The sequence below is a fragment of the Thermobia domestica genome, chromosome 8, assembly GCF_964235325.1.
Source record: "Thermobia domestica chromosome 8, izTheDome1.hap1.1, whole genome shotgun sequence".
NCBI classification, from domain to species: domain Eukaryota; kingdom Metazoa; phylum Arthropoda; class Insecta; order Zygentoma; family Lepismatidae; genus Thermobia; species Thermobia domestica.
This window is the reverse complement of record NC_137461.1, coordinates 122,448,839-122,468,423: the sequence shown is the minus strand read 5'-3', so window position 1 is coordinate 122,468,423 and position 19,585 is coordinate 122,448,839. Positions and strand designations below refer to the sequence as shown.

At 37.2% G+C, this 19,585-nt stretch overlaps 1 protein-coding gene across 1 annotated transcript in view; it reads right to left on the bottom strand.

Moving 5' to 3' along the window:
- LOC145691835 (uncharacterized) overlaps positions 1 to 19,585 on the bottom strand; it is a 56,342-nt gene that overhangs the window by 17,975 nt on the left and 18,782 nt on the right. The window contains exons 3-4 of the mRNA XM_081767152.1: positions 19,386 to 19,447; positions 1,045 to 1,080 (exon numbers count right to left, since the gene is read on the bottom strand). Of these exons, the coding sequence (XP_081623278.1) occupies positions 1,045 to 1,080; positions 19,386 to 19,447 (98 nt within the window). The remainder of the gene's footprint in view (positions 1 to 1,044; positions 1,081 to 19,385; positions 19,448 to 19,585) is intronic.

Genomic DNA, 19,585 nt, shown 5'->3' with positions numbered 1-19,585 from the left:
ACATTAGCATTTATCAAAAGGGTAACGGAAAACTTACATTAACATTTATCAAGGGTAACGTGGCTTTGTGGCCACCCTGTACTTTAATAATAACATGCAATAGACAGAACTTCCGTAAATCGAAGTATAGCAACATAAAAATATTCAGAATTAAATACTAAGGAGTTTTTTCTTGTAAGGTTTTAGGTATTACAGAGCAACAAGGCATCACGCAAGTTTGTTAGATATTCTATTACCGTTAGCAAAATTAATGATTGGAATAGCGACATGAGTGTAGGAAAATACCTGAATAGGGACAATAACACATTTAGAACGTCATTTTACACGTTAGCAATTCTTGGAAGATAAAATCTAAGTAGCTTTCACCATTAAAATATACGTTAACAAATATAAACAAGTCTATAATACTTTGGAGAACATTAAAAGCTAAAACAAAAGTTAATTTCCCAGTATATATTTATCAACCTTTTTTAAATAATTCTATTTACGTGTATCAATATATCATATATATACTTCTTCCCATTCCTAAAACCCAAGGACATGGAATGGTATAATAACATATCAATTCTCTGAAATTATAATTGAATGGCTTAACAAGAATATGGACACAATAAACAATAGTAAACATCAACAAAATAATAATAAAATGGAAAACATTAATTCTATAAACATTATATATATATATATTTATTTATTTTACATAATAGATTCTTACCAGAGAGGCAGCTACAAAAATAGTGACTCGCTTGAGAAGTAGGAATTTCAAACAAACAGCAAATTACTGAAATCTTATCTCTGTAACGGAATTCGTTACAATCATATTCTCACAACCATTTAGGACAATTTAGCTATTTCAGTTGAAATGAAGAACAACCAAAGAATATTAATTTCTTTGTTTGCTTTAACTTTCGGTTATGGATAAGAGTGCGTATAAGAGAATGATCAGGATTTTTTGGAACATGATTGAACATTATTATGATGTTTATTTTAATTGCTACACAAAATTGTAAAGTTGAAATATTGAAATAAAGAGAAATGACTTACGAATCCAATCTTCTTCAGCAAACAACTCTGGAAACACTGGAATTAATAAAATATAATTTCATTTTGTTAAAAATTCTCTTGTTTTTACTCTTTATAATAATTTGTCTATGTTTCTTAAATATTCAGGTAGCATACAGTATTGATTAACAATTCAATAGCTATTTACGAACTTTTTAATTAATGTAATTTTATGTAAAAAAAAAAAATATATATATATGCTGTGCTTTAGATTAGAATTGTTAGACCTATCACGAATTACTGGAGCAGACTGGATAGACTTTTATTTTAGTTTATGAAACTTATCATGTTTGTATCTAACCCTGAATTTGAATTCTGGTCTCACGACTTTTTGAAGAAATTCAACAGTGATCGCAACAGATCATTCGAATCCTTATGGTTAATGTACAAGCTTTTCTGAAAATGTTCATTGAACTCTATCACTACGTTTCCATTTGTTTAAAAAAAAAAGCAAATATTAAAAAGATTACATCATTTCTGAAAAATATATACTAAGTAATATTGACACTTAATACAGTGACATAGCAGCATCAGTTTTCGAAATATGTAACATATTACTACAGGTCACGACGTCACAATGTACTCAAAGTTTCATTTATTTATTTTATAGTTCTAGATACAGCACGTTGCCATTTTACACTGAAATATTATAACAACAGTAAAAAATAATGAGTCGATCTTGAGTTTAACGTCCCTCTCAGCAGCGAGGCTATGCGGGACGGAACCTACTGATTAACATGAAATCCGAACCACATGAGCTCCCGCCGAGAATCGAACCCGGATCTCCCACACCAAAGACGTGTACACTAACCGCTTAGCCACGAACGAGCTCTAACAGTAGAAAATAAATAAATAAATAAAATATAAAAATAATTAAAAAAGAAACATGTAGACAGTAAAGCAAAAATTACACAATATTAAGAAAAATTTACAAATATTTACATAACAATATTTATGATTTAATTTTGCACAATACATATAGGAAACTTCTTTCAGGTGTAAAGACATCTATGATATCAATAAGAAACCTGTACATGAGGACCTATCAACTACTGCAAATGTAGGTTTCGGAACATAAAATAAAATCGTTTTCCGTGTTTTACGAGTTTGATTTTCCATTTGCTATTTTACGTAGGACCAAAATATTACATTATTTTGTTGTTGTTGTTGTTGCGAGGAGTAGTATACAGGCCCGTATTTAGGTAAGTGCTGTTCTGTGCTCGAGCACAGGGCGGCAGAATTTGATGGGCGGCAAAATTTTGGTTCTTTTCTGGAAGATTCACAATAAAGTAATTTTTAAAACTAGCAATCCGCCGAGTCCCGTGTAAGCCCGAAAAAAATATGTTAATGTGTTTAATTCGTTATAAGTACAGTAGTTACTAATTAGCTAGCTTATCTGATTATTTTTAAAGTCATCCTCTTCTAACCCAACCCAAGGGGTGAGGATGAACTTGAACATCATGAAAACTGATACTGTTAAATTCAGTGATCATGAAAACTGAATTCAACACTAACATCTGTCTTTTCGATTACTTTTAAAATCTTTCCTCCTCCCTGGGAAGTGGAGTATGACCTTGAAGTTGAATTGGATTAAAACTGTCACTATTCATCTTAGTGACCATAAAAACTATGAATTCAACACTAATATTTGTCATTTTCGATTATTTTAAAAGTGTTCCCATGTTATTCTTATGGGGACTTTGAATCGACATATCTCAGCTTAGGTGTGACCTAGGGATCTGAAACAGGTCATGTGGATCATTTCTCTACGAGCTTTAAAACATATTAACATTCCATGTTTCTATCTATTATGGTCCATTTATTTAACATTACATCATAGTCATCATTTAGAGAATTAGGCCATTTAAAAGTACGTTGTAAAATTTTGATAACTTGTGATACGTAAACTGCTACTCAACAAGATCTGGTATGTTCGCTAAATCACGATTGTTTCCTTATTTGAGACATAAGTTTGTGAGGCGGGGGGAGGGGGAGGCAAATTATTTAAAGCACAGGGGCGCACAACATATAAATACGGGCCTGGTAGTATATGAAGCTATATTAAGTTCATTACTCTCTTAAGACGCTTTGCAACCAACTTTAGAAGGTACTGTTTCTGGGACTTATTCTTAGTTAGGCAATTGTTAAAATTAGTAGCAAGAGCGATCACACTTTCAGCAGTGTCGTTGACAGCTGCTATGCTCTTGAGAACATTCTTAAATTCCTGGTATATAGCATCATCGTTTCATGTTGACGGGTCTATCGCGAGAAAGGTAAGAGATTTACTTTGGCCATTTGGAAATATGGCGTCGAAAGTCTTCCTAGTTTTCTTCGTGGTACAGTCGTAAATAACTGTCAGAGATAAATTCTTCCTCTCAAACACTTTAAGTGCTTTTCCTTCTGGCGTATCCAATTTATCCATTTTCCTTTTGTCCTGGTAAGAGACTTGTTCGTCAAGAAAGCCAAGTCCCACTAACTCCTCCGAGAGATACCACAGATGTGTCTGAGGATCATTTAAAGCCACTTCGTCACTGAAACGTTCTGGTAGACCAGCTTCAAGGTTCTTCATGAAGTCAAATCATTTTACGGAGCGTGAATAGCGATTGGTGCCTCATGCCAGTATAAACAGTACAAAAGACTGACGAAGAAACTGACGTTTGTAAGTTAACTGAGTTATGTTCATTCGTAGTTAGTTTCAGTTGTCTCCGGAAAAGGAGTATCTTTATGATATAAACAGCCTTTGCCATCCACTTGGCATGGTGGAAAGCGCCAGGGTTTTTAATGCGAACTCCTCCTTCAGGCAGTTCACCCAAGAAAGCACATGAAAGAACCAGAAATTTTGTAATCGTCACGCGGATGTGCAGAAAATTAAATTGCATTTTTCAGGAAACTGAATGCTCGGGATTTCAGGTCTGCTAGATTCCCTGATTCCGTTAATCTTTCTCCCAGATCAGGATCATCGAGTGCAGATCTTCAATAATCGTGATCAAGAGAATGCTATTGCTCCTTTAACAAGCAAACACTTCGATAGGAAGGACCATATTCATACTTGAAGACGTCGAACAGAATACATTTCCAAAAGTGGTGTAGACAAGCCGTCCAGAGGGGCTCCTTACCCAAAATCTGCTGAATGTTAATGGAAATTCCCTGCAAAAGGAGGGAATTCGACGCTATTGTATCGAAGACAAGTCTCTTAATCTGATTCTGCAAGCCACATTCTAGAAATGCCGGACAACATGCTTCTACTTAAACTATACCTGTGCTGTTAAGGATCAACGTATCCAATCAGAACTTCTGTGCCATTTCCAGTTACTACCAAAGCAACCCTATGAACATTGCTACAATGGTGAGGATCAATGTGTGGCAGCATCTTTGTATCCCAGTGAAGTAAAAGTGGAACAGCTGGAGGTATGGCAACACCAGTCATTAGAGACAAGACCTTTCTCCTACTTCTCCCCTGTTTTTCCTTCGGTGGCGTAGAAAGAAATTTGTTGAAAAAGTCTTTCCTTCAATGTTTAGTCGTGTTGATTTAGACACAGCTCCAATATTTGCCATTACCTTGCGGTCGGCATAGACGCCTGAGCCATGGGGCAAAAGGGTCACTTGCTCCCCACTTCCCAGACTAGGGACATAGCATTTTACCCCCCCACTTTCGGGGCAGCAAAGATTATCCAAAAAGTCTTTGTCTTTCACGGAGAACTACCTCTCAAATAGAAAGCACTGAAATAAATTGCTAAGTCTCTCTCTCTCTCTCTCTCTCTCTCTCTCTCTCTCTCTCTCTCTATATATATATATATATATATATATATATATATATATATATATATATATATGTGTGTGTGTGTGTGTGTGTTTATTTTAATGGTGTCAGGTTTTCATTAATAATGTTCAAGATGCATATGCTTTCGGGGTCAAAATTAGTGAACCATACATAGGCACCAGCTGGAAAAGAAAAATTCAAGATTCTCGGATTTTGGTAAACCATTGATATAAAGAACTAGATTCCAGCATTCTTTTAATGCTAGATCAGTTTTAAAATGCACATGTCCAAAACAATGTGGAGGATTAAAACAACTTAGATTTGTCTTAGTCGGATTCATGTTCGCATGGTCCCGGGTTCGATTCCCGACAGGTGCTTCCCCAATATTCGGCGTCCACCCAGCGTCGTGAGGTAAACTGGGAAGTCACGTGAATAAAAGACGTGACGGACATTAGGTCTAAAAAGCTCCCGATACGCCAGTTAGTGACAGGGCGACGCGGCACGCTGACCACGCTTTCGTCGGTAGGCTGGATGTAGTTCCACCAATCGCTAACAGATGGCGTGGAGTGGATCAGACCCACAAATTGGGCCGTTACGGCAAGTGGTTTGATTTATATATATATCCTGCTTCCTGAACATAGATTCCAATGGTGTTTTTACTTCTGGAAGCATTCCTGAAAATTATCTTTCGTAAGGGTGTGAAGAACTCTTACCGCATTTGCCTGAAGTCTTAGATTGAATCAAATCTCTTCCTTTCAGCGACAATTTTAATTTAGGAAACAGGTAGAGATCGGCAGGAACCAAATCAGGAGAGTATGGGGGTTGCGGAAGCACAGGAATGTTGAATTTGGCTAGAAGTTCTTGAATCGATAACGCACAATGCGCCGGCGCGTTGTCGTGGTGGAGTACCCAATTCTTGTCTTTCCAGAGGGCAGGCATTTTCCTCCGCAAATTTCGCGCAAACGCTGAAGCACACTTTTGTAGTATTCTTGGTTGACTGTGTGACCCCCTAGGGGCAAATTCATGATGCACGATACTCGTAGAATTGAAAACACAACAACAACAACATTGTCTTCACATTCGACCGACTTTTTCGTGCTTTCTTCGGTCGTGCTGAACCTGGGCTCTTCCACTGAGAAGATTAGGCCTCTGTTTCTGGGTCATAACCATTATCCCATGTTTCATCACCTATTACTACCTTATTTAGCAATTCTGGGTCCGTTTCGCCACGATTAAGCAGTTCTTGGGACACTTCCAGTCGGTATTGTTTGTGCTCACATGAATGAATTTCGCGAACACTCGATGCATGTTCAAATCGTCAGTTAGGATTGACTGAAACGCATAGAAACTTAAATTAAGGTCGTCAGCCATCTCCTTAATTATATTTCTATGATCCGAGCACACTAAATCTCGAACTTTCACAACGTTTTCCTTGGTTTTTGACGTGGAAGGCAGGTCGGACCGAGGTCATCTTCGACTGAGTCGCGGGCATCTTTAAATCTGTTAAACCAGATAAACACGTTTGACCGACTCAAACATTTATATCAAAAGCTGTTTTTAAGAGTTCGTAAATCTCCGAAGCAGATTCTTCCGGTTTTAAAACAAAATCTGACACAAACGTATGTTTCCAGTTTTTCATCCATTTTACGCAATTAATAATCCGCCACGGCACACACACACACACACACACACACACACACACACACACACACACACACACACACACACACAAACACACACACACACACACACACACACACGCCCGCACTCAACCGGTCCCTATGATGTATTATCTGTCAGGAAAGTAAATGTACACCTATTTTTCGAGTCTGGCATTCCTGCGCTCCATCCGTGGAGAGTATGAGAATTAAATCAATCAAATGTTTACTGAGGGACAAAAAGAAAAGTTTAATCTCAATAAGACATTGCACAAGGCACAAACTGTGAATACGAATAGTGCATAGTGTAAATAAAGGACGACACCGAAAGAGAAAGCCAGAAACAGCTGTTAAACTTAGAAAAAAAGAGTAAAAATTGTCGAAGTGGGAACATAAAACACAAACATACCAAAGACGCCGACAACTAAACGTTCACCATGCCATGGTCTTGGTGTAGTGGTTGAGGTGCTGGCTTACAAATGTAAAGGTCGCCAGTTCGAATCTTCGGCGAGGACATTTTTAAAAATTGTTTGTTACTAATACATGCAGTTCATGAGAGATGCTAAAAGAGGTCGTATTTAGTTTTTCGTAGCAATTATTATTGGTAATGTTTAGTACTGATAATACTTTTTGTCTTTGCGTATTGCTTTTATTCTTTTCTTCATTTCAAAAGAGAAGAATATCCGAACAAATGCCACCAAAATTCCTCATATTTTGAATGTAAACACCATTTGCAATTAGTAAAGAATAAAAATTGAACGTTCCGATGTAGCTGCAAAAAGTAAAAAGAAAAACATGGAAGTGGACCATACTCATGGTTATTAAAAATACAATTTCTACATGCCTTACACCTCCCGACCACGTTTCTACGTTAGCAAGTAAGAGGTTTCTGTTTAGGTTAGGCTGGTCAATAGTTTTGCAAAGGGGCCCGGTTTAGTTCTGACGCACCACGGGTGCGAAAAGGGAGCAAAACACTTTTTCTCTCTCCCTCTGTGTGTCTATTTATCTATCTATCTGTAACGCTACTTGTGAATCCCATAACCACCCTAATTTTCAGCGGATTGAGACGAAACTTGGCACAAACATTAATTGTTCAAATATCTTGATGAGTTCGTTAACCAGAATAATCAGACGAAAATGTTCAAAATGGCGGCCTTTCAAACTCTTAAAAACTTCCAAGGGAACCAAATTTCGCCCATAAATAGGTATTCAGAAAGTTTGAATAACTTTTCCGCTTTTACTGAAATATTTGTGTGCAGAGACTTATTGAAATATTGGACCCGATTAATCGCATAAAGAAGGTTCACGCCCTTTTGCTACGGTCAGGATTTTTATTTTTTGCAGGAGGGGGTTATTTTCGTATCGGAACAAGATGATTGTTAGTGATGATATGAAATTACACATTGAAAGTGAAGTAACTTGTGAAACGTGTTATTTGAAAGAATAATATAATAAATGTGCTTTCCTCTAACACAGAGAACTGTAAATCATGTATTTCGAGTTCTGGGGCGTGAATGGCGAGGAGTGTTATTTGATTTGCTTTTTAGTAACACATTGCATTGCAAATAAAGGTAGGCAATATTAGTGGTAAGTAAAACAACAACAATAATAATAATCATAATAATAATAATAATAATAATAATAATAATAATAATAATAATAATAATAATAATAATAATAATAGTTGTTGTTTGTGGCAAGGCAATATCTTCCTCAATTCGTCCTCAAACGTAATGATTGTAACGCCATATCTCCCTTACAAACAAAATATTAGCAATTTATATCGAGAGAACGGGAAATTGTAGAGTGATGGGAGCAACGTTGGATAGTAAGCACTCATAGTACTCAGAAAAATAAGCGATTTCAATGCAAAATGAACGAAGAGTCATTGTCATGGATAGTCATGTAGCCACGGCAGAGCCGTCTTTACGCAAAATGTCAATAACTTATATCGAGAGAACAGGAGGTGATAGTGAGATGGCATTAACGTTGGACACCGTGGACCCATAAGGCGCATCGAAAAAATTAGGGGGGGGGGCAGCCAGCCTTACTTATTTCCACATAATAATATTAAATTATATTGTCGAAATACACACACGAGTTAGCTAGCAATATTTCATATTATTATTATTATTATTATTATTATTATTATTATTATTATTATTATTATTATTATTGACAGTGTCTTTTCATTACGTGTGCATGTTTGACATTACGTGTGCATGTTTGAAAGAGAAGATCCATCATTCGTAGAAAGAATAAGAATAGTCAGTTACTTTATCTGTGAACGATGCCGAAAAATACGAAAAGAGTGACTGCCTGTAGCGAAAATAAACAATACTTTTTCTCAAATGGATAAAAAATCAATCCAAGATAGATTGGAACTCACATGGTCGGCGCGAACAGCCAGTTCATTGCCCACTTTTCCTTTAACTGACTCACCGAACGTGTTTTAGTAACTTACTTATTGCTAATTTTACTTCCTTCACTCGTTGAACTTGCTTTTTCTAATAACTTATAACGACGGGGACACGAACACAGAAACATCGACGACAGTTAAAAATCATAGATGCTCTCCCGCCGGGAATCGAACCCGGGACACCATACACCAAAGGCGCACGTACTAGCCATTACACCAGCAGGGAGGGCACTGCTCACTCCCTGTGTCGTTTGGGATTACGACCACTGTATTGCCAGCTATCACTTCTGTGGGTTGTATACTACGATCACATGTTTCTTCTTTGCTGGAAGAGTTAAACCTACATTCTATGTAATACATGAGGTATTTAGACCTACATGCTCTTCATATAATGTAATAAAAGGGTCATGCTGATTATAAGAAAAAGAACATTCCTTGGACAAAACGGAAACTATTGGCATCAGAAACATTTACCTACGAGGCATGCGCAGTAGTATATTTCGGAATAGTTACTGTTTAGTTCAGTAAACGAAGAAAGGGGTATAAAAAAGCAAATATTTCGCGTCAACGAGACCGACCAGAGTTGACAGAGGCGAAAGCAGATGTGTAGTAATGCAACAACTTGGTTAAATTGATATTTGGTTCTTTATTCTGTAGTAGATCGTATCACAACTTTACGGGAGAGCAGAGAAAGACTTACTGACTCTGTCATATAGTAAGCTTTAGTAACACGATCATATAGACACAAATGGATGTAACTGTGAGTACTACAACTTGGATTTAACGAAAGCGGTTTAGATATTCAGTGGTTTGCAGGGTTGTATAAGACACACAAAGATAAGACACAATACAATTCTTCATACCTCAGCTTCCAGTAACTGGATACATGCAATTTCTGGTTAGATACTGAAACTGCTGTTGGATTTTAATACATGATGTTTTGCAGGATACAAAATGTTTTGCATTACTTGTTTGTTTGTAGACAGCTACTAGCTTAGTGTTGTGAAAGGTTGTGTGTAAACTAGAGATAGCCAATTCCGGAATTATTACTTTCCGGACTTCCGAAGGTAAAACCGGACAAATTCCGGAATTCGGAAAATTCCGATTTTGGAATAATTCCGGAGTTCGGAAAAATCCGGAATTTAGACATTTCTGATTTCGTTAACATTCCGGAATTCGGAAAAATCCGGATTTTTTCGAAATCCGGAGTTTTTCTCAATTCCGGACTTTTCTAAATTTCGGATTCTTCCCGAGTTCCGGAATTCTTCTCAATTGGGAAGTTTAACTGAATTCCATATTTTTCCGAAATCCGTAAAGTGAAAGTTCCGCTTCCAAAAAATGAATTTATTTTGGTTAATATGAAATGTGGCGGAAATAAATCTTTGACCAAGTAATGGCCACTGCTTTGAAAGAAATAGAGAGTATGAGAATTCAAACTGTCATATTTGTAGTTTCGTGTGGAGAAAAAACAAACTTGTGAACCAACGGTTTAAGAAAAACTCAAGTTATTAATGAAAGCTTTGCCGACATCATAAAAGAAATACGAAAGACATTTCGAATCGAAGAAAAATAACACACAAGTTTGCAAGCGGAGACAAAGAAACCTAACGTAACCAGACTAAAGACGAATCGTTTACCGTGTAGCGATCAAGGTCAAGCTGTTTTCGAGGTCGAGTTTCGAGTTGAGTCGAGTTTGATAATGGCTCGCTCGCTCGTTCAGCTCGTTTTAGCTCGTTTTGAAATAATGGCCTGATTAGACTGGAAAGCGAAAGCCATGAGAAATGTAAGCAGTAATGTGGAATACTTTTAGTGTAGCTCACGACAGGGGTGCGTCTCGTCTCGTAATTTTAGTGCATCTCGTGGTTCAATTTCAGTGTATCTCGTCTCTAATTTTAGTGCATCTCGTGGGGCAATTTCAGTGTATCTCGTCTCGTCTAGATAACGAGAAGACAAGAGTTTTTTTATTATTATTACGAGACAACTTCAAATGTCGTAATCACCAATATAAGTATATACTGTAGTTCTTAAAATCAAGGCTGAGACCTGCACGGTCGAATTCTTGAGCCCAAGCAGAAGACCAACTCGGGTAGTGATATCAACCGGCTCGGCTCGTATCAACTGAGCGAACAGCTCGAGTCGGCTCGTTTGGGATGAGCCGATGCCCTGAGCCGGCTCAGTTGGAACGAGCCATCGACTCAGCTCAATTGAGCCGATGGCTTGAGCTTTCTCGGTTGGGATGGGTCCCCTACTCGGCTCATGTGAACCGGTTCAAGCCAGCTAAGTTGAAACTAGTCCATCGGCACGTTTCGATTCAGCTCAACTAAGCCGATGGCTCAAATCGGCTCGGCTGGGTGACCTGTTGGCTCGGCTCACTTCTCGGTTCGGTTCGATAGTGAATGAGCTGTAAGCCGAGCCGCTCGAGCCGTTGAGAAGCCTAAACCCGGTCCCAGATGTTTTGAATATGTTTGGCTGAAGCCTATAACTTTTAACAATTTTTGGCTCGAGCCAAAATACTTGCCCCTTCGGAACTCAAACCCAGAACGTGACCAATGTCCTTCCCTCCTGAAGACTTCTCGACGACCGAGATCGACAGTCAATTACCTTTTAATATTCACATACAAACCGCATATCTTTTAAAGATTATACACGGTGCTGATATAATAATAATAATAATAATAATAATAAAAATTTTAAACTTGCCTGAAATAACTGTAGTAAATATAACTGAATATTACGCAACAGTAAGGCATATAATAAACTAATTTTTAGGATATGCAGAGGTAAATATAAAAGCATTGCTATAAAATACCTACACAGAGCATAATTCAATGAGCTCTGAAATATAATGTAACGAAATAGCCTATGAGATTCAGTCTACAGAGCAATTGTTTCTTAAAGAATGGACATACACTATTTCAAGAATCGAGACAAGAGGGGAAATGTTTACGATACTTTTCGTCTCGTCTCGATTCTCATCTCCAAAGAAAGACGAAAATTTTGAGTTTGCCTTGACGCGTCTCGAATGTAAAATGTTAATTCTCATGTTATTTTATTTGTTTTAGAAACGAGATGACAAACTCCTCTTCTCGTGAGCAACATTAATCCAAACCGAAATATTCTTTCCAAATGTCACGTTTCTGCTTGTAATGGTATGACCTGAGCGATAATTAGCTACTAGCTTTTAATCTTCTACGAGATAATAATAATAATTATTAGTTTATAATTATTACTATTATTATTCCTGAAGATTTGATAGTTCAAGTATTGAAACATCCGAGTATTCAAATATCTGAATATAATAAAACATATGTTATCGCCGATCAATCGCCATCAAAAATCCTAAAGTAAAAAAAATTACAATATACATTCGCACAAGCACCTTGACCACTGAACCGCGATCGCTACGCGGTAAAAGATTCGGTTTTAGTCTGGTTACGTTAGGTTTCTTTGTCTCCGCTTGCAAACTTGTATGTTATATTTCTTCGATTCAAAATGTCTTTCATATTTCTTTTATGAAGTCGGAAAAGTTTACATTAATAACTTGAGTTGTTCTTAAACCGCTGGTTCACAAGTTTGTTTTTTCTTCACACGAAACTACAAATATTTCAGATTGAACTCTCATACACCCCATTTCTTTCAAAGCAGTCGCAATTACCTGGTCAAAGACTTATTTCCGCCACGATTCATATTAACCAAAATAAATTCATTTTTTGGAAGCGGATTTTTCACTTTACGGATTTCGGAAAATTATGGAATTCAGTAATTTCTAAATTACGGATTTTTCCGAATTCCGGAATTATTGCAAAATCGGAATTTTCCGAATTCCGGAATTTGTCCGGCTTTACTTTCGGGAGTCCGAAAAGTAATAATTCCGGAATTGGCTATCTCTAGTTTATACAGAACCTTTCAGAACACTAAGCTAGTAGCTGTCTACAAACAAACAAGTAATGCAAAACATTTTGTATCCTGCAATACGTCATGTATTAAAATCCAACAGCAGTTTCAGTATCTAACCAGAAATTGCATGTATCCAGTTACTGGAAGCTGAGGTATGAAGAATTGTATTGTGTCTTATCTTTGTGTGTCTTATACAACCCTGCAAACCACTGAATATCTAAACGGCTTTCGTTAAATCCAAGTTGTAGTACTCACAGTTACATCCATTTGTGTCTATATGATCATGTTACTAAAGCTTACTACATGACAGCGTTAGTAAGTCTTTCTTTGCTCCTCCGTAAAGTTGTGATACGATCTACTACAGAATAAAGAACCAATTATCAATTTAACCAAGTTGTTGTATTACTACACATCTGCTTTCGCCTCTGTCAACTCTGGTCGGTCTCGTTGATGCGAAATATTTGCTTTTTTATATCCCTTTCTTCGTTTACTGAACTAAACAGTAACTATTCTGAAATATGCTACTGCGCATGCCTCGTAGGTAAATATTTCTGATGCCAATAGTTTCCGTTTTGTCCAAGGAATGTTCTTTTTCTTATAATCAGCATGACCCTTTTATTACATTATATGAAGAGCATGTAGGTCTAAATACCTCATGTATTACATAGAATGTAGGTTTAACTCTTCCAGCAAAGAAGAAACATGTGATCATAGTATACAACCCACAGAAGTAATAGCTGGCAATACAGTGGTCGTAATCCCAAACGACACAGAGGGTGAGCCGTGCCCTCCCCGCTGGTCTAGTGGCTAGCACGTGCGCCTTTGGTGTATGGTGTCCCGGGTTCGATTCCCGGCGGGAGAGCATCTGTGATTTTTAACTGTCGTCGATGTTTCTGTGTTCGTGTCCCTGTCGTTATAAGTTATTAGAAAAAGCAAGTTCAACGAGTGAAGCAAGTAAAATTAGCAATAAGTAAGTTACTAAAACACGTTCGGTGAGTCAGTTAAAATAAAAGGTGGACAATGAACTGGCTGTTCGCGCCGTCCATGCAAGTTCGAATCTATCTCTGCTTATTTTTTTATTCATTTGACAAAAAGTATTGTTTATTTTCGCTACAGGTAGACACTCTTTTTGTATTTTTCGGCATCGTTCACAGTTAAAGTAACTGACTATTCTTATTCTTTCTACGAATGATGGATCTTCTCTTTGGCTTCATGTCAAACATGCACACGTAATGAAAAGACACTGTCAAAATAATAATAATAATAATAATAATAATAATAATAATAATAATAATAATAATAATAATAATAATAATAATAATAATAATAATGATAATATGAAATATCACTAGCTAACTCGTGTGTGTATTTCGACAATATAATTTTATATTATTATGTGGAAATAAGTAAGGCTGGGTCCCCCCCCCTAATTTTTTCGATGCGCCTTATGGGTCCACGGTGTCCAACGTTAATGCCATCTCACTATCACCTCCTGTTCTCTCGATATAAGTTATTGACATTTTGCGTAAAGACGGCTCTGCCGTGGCTACATGACTATCCATGACAATGACTCTTCGTTCATTTTGCATTGAAATCGCTTATTTTTCTGAGTACTATGAGTGCTTACTATCCAACGTTGCTCCCATCACTCTACAATTTCCCGTTCTCTCGATATAAATTGCTAATATTTTGTTTGTAAGGGAGATATGGCGTTACAATCATTACGTTTGAGGACGAATTGAGGAAGATATTGCCTTGCCACAAACAACAACTATTATTATTATTATTATTATTATTATTATTATTATTATTATTATTATTATTATTATTATTATTATTATTATTGTTGTTGTTTTACTTACCACTAATATTGCCTACCTTTATTTGCAATGCAATGTGTTACTAAAAAGCAAATCAAATAACACTCCTCGCCATTCACGCCCCAGAACTCGAAATACATGATTTACAGTTCTCTGTGTTAGAGGAAAGCACATTTATTATATTATTCTTTCAAATAACACGTTTCACAAGTTACTTCACTTTCAATGTGTAATTTCATATCATCACTAACAATCATCTTGTTCCGATACGAAAATAACCCCCTCCTGCAAAAAATAAAAATCCTGACCGTAGCAAAAGGGCGTGAACCTTCTTTATGCGATTAATCGGGTCCAATATTTCAATAAGTCTCTGCACACAAATATTTCAGTAAAAGCGGAAAAGTTATTCAAACTTTCTGAATACCTATTTATGGGCGAAATTTGGTTCCCTTGGAAGTTTTTAAGAGTTTGAAAGGCCGCCATTTTGAACATTTTCGTCTGATTATTCTGGTTAACGAACTCATCAAGATATTTGAACAATTAATGTTTGTGCCAAGTTTCGTCTCAATCCGCTGAAAATTAGGGTGGTTATGGGATTCACAAGTAGCGTTACAGATAGATAGATAAATAGACACACAGAGGGAGAGAGAAAAAGTGTTTTGCTCCCTTTTCGCACCCGTGGTGCGTCAGAACTAAACCGGGCCCCTTTGCAAAACTATTGACCAGCCTAACCTAAACAGAAACCTCTTACTTGCTAACGTAGAAACGTGGTCGGGAGGTGTAAGGCATATAGAAATTGTATTTTTAATAACCATGAGTATGGTCCACTTCCATGTTTTTCTTTTTACTTTTTGCAGCTACATCGGAACGTTCAATTTTTATTCTTTACTAATTGCAAATGGTGTTTACATTCAAAATATGAGGAATTTTGGTGGCATTTGTTCGGATATTCTTCTCTTTTGAAATGAAGAAAAGAATAAAAGCAATACGCAAAGACAAAATGTATTATCAGTACTAAACATTACCAATAATAATTGCTACGAAAAACTAAATACGACCTCTTTTAGCATCTCTCATGAACTGCATGTATTATTAACAAAAAATTTTTAAAAAAGTCCTCGCCGAAGATTCGAACTGGCGACCTTTGCATTTGTAAGCCAGCACCTTAACCACTACACCAAGGTCATGGCATGATGAACGCTTATTTGTCGGTGTCTTTGTTATATTTCTGTTTTATGTTCCCACTTCAACAATTTTTACTCTTTTTTTCTAAGTTTAACAGCTGTTTCTGGCTTTCTCTTTCGGTGTCGTCCTTTATTTACACTATGCACTATTCGTATTCACAGCTTGTGCCCTCTGCAATGTCTTATTGAGATTAAACTTTTCTTTTTGTCCCTCAGTAAACCTTTGATTGATTTAATTCTCATACTCTCCACGGATGGAGCGCAGGAATGCCAGACTCGAAAAATAGGTGTGCATTTACTTTCCTGACAGATAATACTTAACAAAGATATCGCAGTGATTCTTGCAGCATGTATCAAGGTCAAAGCAAGCCACCGCTTCCACTCTAACGAGCAATTATGTCTACGCCTCTTTAGCAGTGGCGCTACCTGTCTTAAAACTTTCCAATCACACCTTACATCTTCTCTATATCTATATCTATATCTATATCTATCTTACAGTGTGTGTGTGGGGGGTGTTGTATATGTAAATGTATATATGTGTGGGGCGTACTGCTAAGTTAAATTTGGGATATCAACTTTCAAGGTCTGGTATCCCCTACGTTTGATATTTCTACATAAATAATTTTTACGTAATACATAATAATTCTATTTATTTGGTCCATTTTTTGATTTATCGTTTAACAAATATGCCTAGTTTGGTCACATTGGGACACGGTGGCTCAGTGGTAGAGCATTCATCTCTGATGCTTGGGGTAGATCCCAGCTCACGCCAAGTGGGCTTTTGTTGTTAACAAACACCGCGTGCATGGGTTCTCTCGCTGTTCTCGCAGTGGTCCCGCGAAGCAGTTAGTAATGCTTTTGACTGTGATGCGAGTGGTCCCGGGTTTGATTTCCGGTGGGGACACTCAGTCGAAAATGTGTAACAGCTTTTCAGACTAGCCATCCTGAGTGAGTTTTTTTTTCTGGGTTTTCCTTATTTACACCAGGGAATTCAAGGAGAGGTATCTAACATACAGGTTCCAGGTCGCTTCCTTCCCTCTCAATTCCCCAGATAGTGTGATCGCCAAAGGATATGATTCCTCATATGTGATAGGATTAAGGACATAGATGGCGGTAATGTTGTTCAGAAATACATATAAATAACAAGAATTTTAGGAATGATAAAAAAATAGATCAAAAGATTGCTATCTTGGCCAATAATTAGTTTTTGGATCAGGGACCACAACATTTTTGAAAGGCTCCTAAATCAAGTTTTCGTATTTTTTTTACGGAGTAAAGGCATCATACTGAGTTATTTGATAGTTTGGATTTGGCTATACTATATGTAGTTCTTCAGATATAAAGTTAACCAGAAAAGTTCTGTCGCTTATTTTGGAGGGCTCTGTTTCATTTGCCTTCACGCCGTGAGTTGAATGCGAATGGACATAGGCCGAAGGTTAGTTGTTGGTGTGGGTATATACAACATACTACGTCATTGTGGCAGTTCAGTTACGCCGTGAACTTGCGTAAGGACAGAGTGAACATGGGACCTCCACAGAGCGTCATAAGGGCGTGTATGCTGTACTTGTTAAAACTGGGGTCAAACCCCGCTGCAGCGGTACGGAAGATATGCCAGGCCTTCGGTGAGGGTGTCGTGACTACACAGACAGTGCAGCGGTGGTTTAACAAGTTTTAGGACGGTGACGAAACACTTGAAGACACACCACATGCCGAAAGACAAATGCATGTACAGAATGAAGATCTTCAGGCAGCAAGTGTGGCGAACAGTGGCCAGACATGTGAGGAACTGGAACTACAATTCAATGTGAGTGGAGAAACCATTCAGCAGCACCTCCATCAACTTGGGAAGCACTACAAGTTGGGTCCTACATGATTTGACTCGGGACCAGAAAGCAACGCGAGCTGACACCTGTATTTCTTTGCTGTCTCGTCTGAGGAAGGAGCAATTTCTGGACAGGGTGTTGACTTGTGATAAGAAATGGGTCCTGTACGAAGCTCCACGGCGCCTTAGCATCCCATGAACCGGTTCCGAAACAACCGAAACCAGCACTGAACCAGAAGAAGGCCCTCCTGTGTGTTAGGTGGACTGCTGGCGGCATCGTGCATCACGAACTGCTTCCAGCTGGTCCGAGCATCATCGCAACTGTGTACTGCCAGCAGTTGAACAGTGTTAAAGAAAAACTCAAAACTCTGGAGCCAGCACTTCTGAATCGCAAAGGGGTCATGCTACAGGACAACCTAAGCCCCACGTGGCTAGGATGACCTGGACAACATTCTACTCTTGGATAAGAGACACTAATGCATCCGCCATACTCCCCGAACATTGCACCATCCGATTATCACCTGTTCCATTCCTTGAATAATCACCTTAAATGACACCAGTTCAAATCCCTAGTAGAGGTGCCAAATGCACTTGATATCTTCTTCACTACACGGCCCATCAAGTTCTACCGTGATGTAATCCATGACCTTTCAGAACGTTGGCAGAAGGTCATCGATGCAGATGGGGACCATTTTTGATCGTCCAGGTACATCTTAGGTGGCATACCGATGTTGGAAGTTGGTGGGTGAAAAAGAGACAGAACTTTCTTGGTTACCTATATAATAAGGCATACGTAAGAACATTTTTGATTGAAATATACTGGATCTTAGAGCAGAGGCCACAAAATTTTTGAACGGCCCTAAATTGATTTTTTTTAACGGAATAAGGACATCATACTGAGTTAAATGATAGTTTGAGTTTGGCTACTTTATATGTAGTTCTGCAGATACAAGAAAATTTTTGATTGAAATATATTGGATCTTTTGATCCAAAAATAAAAATCGGGTTCTCCCGTTTCATCTTATTTTGATGATCACAGTCTTCCTTAGCCTGAACGGTATAACCATAGGACGTAAAACTGAAATATTACATTTCATTTCAATAGTTTGGCTATACTGTTACAAAAAGCGTGAAATAAGCTTTAGGGAAAGATCTACTTGAAGGAAATGATTGAAGATTTTAGATTTCAAGAGTTCGCTATTAAATCCTGACATTTGGTGAAACGAAAATTAAAAAAAAAAAAAAAAAGCACCCAAATCTCGCTTCAATGAACGAGATGCATTTTGTGGTTTCTAGCTTTTTGCTAGTATCTTCAAGAAAATAAAGTCTCAGACATATAATTTCCTGTAAAGCATACAGTTTGGATATACTTGTAATTATTATTTGGAAGGGAGTTCTCTTAGATAAATCTTATAGTAATTTCATTTCGGCCACCTCTTGCGCAGTAGGTTGATAGGGTCACCTCTCAAACAACTTAATCTTAGCAAATATCTGGACACATAAATTCCCAGGTCATCACTCAGCAGTTTTTACTAAAAAAAAAAAAAAAAAAAAAAAAAAAAAAAAAAAGCGATCTAAAGGCACTTTGGGAAGGGTAGGGTTAAAAGGATTTTAAAGTCTTGAAGTTGCAATTAAGAAATTCATAGTGAGTACGGTACTAGTTTCAAAAAAAAAAAAAAAAAAAAAAAAAAAACTGTTATTGTTATTATTATTAAAGGATAATTTGAGTAACTTTGTTAAAAATAAATATAGATATGCTTTACCTTAACAGTTTCAGTTGCTGGGGGAAAGCCCCAAATATTATCCATTTTCTCCAATACAGCTGCTATAATAATAATAACAATAAAAAAGAGAGAAATCGTCATTTTCAGTATCATCTAACATTCAATTATTTTCTTTATAGCACAAAGAAAACACACGAAAGTCTCAACAATAAAAATAAAATGTCTTAACATAAAATATT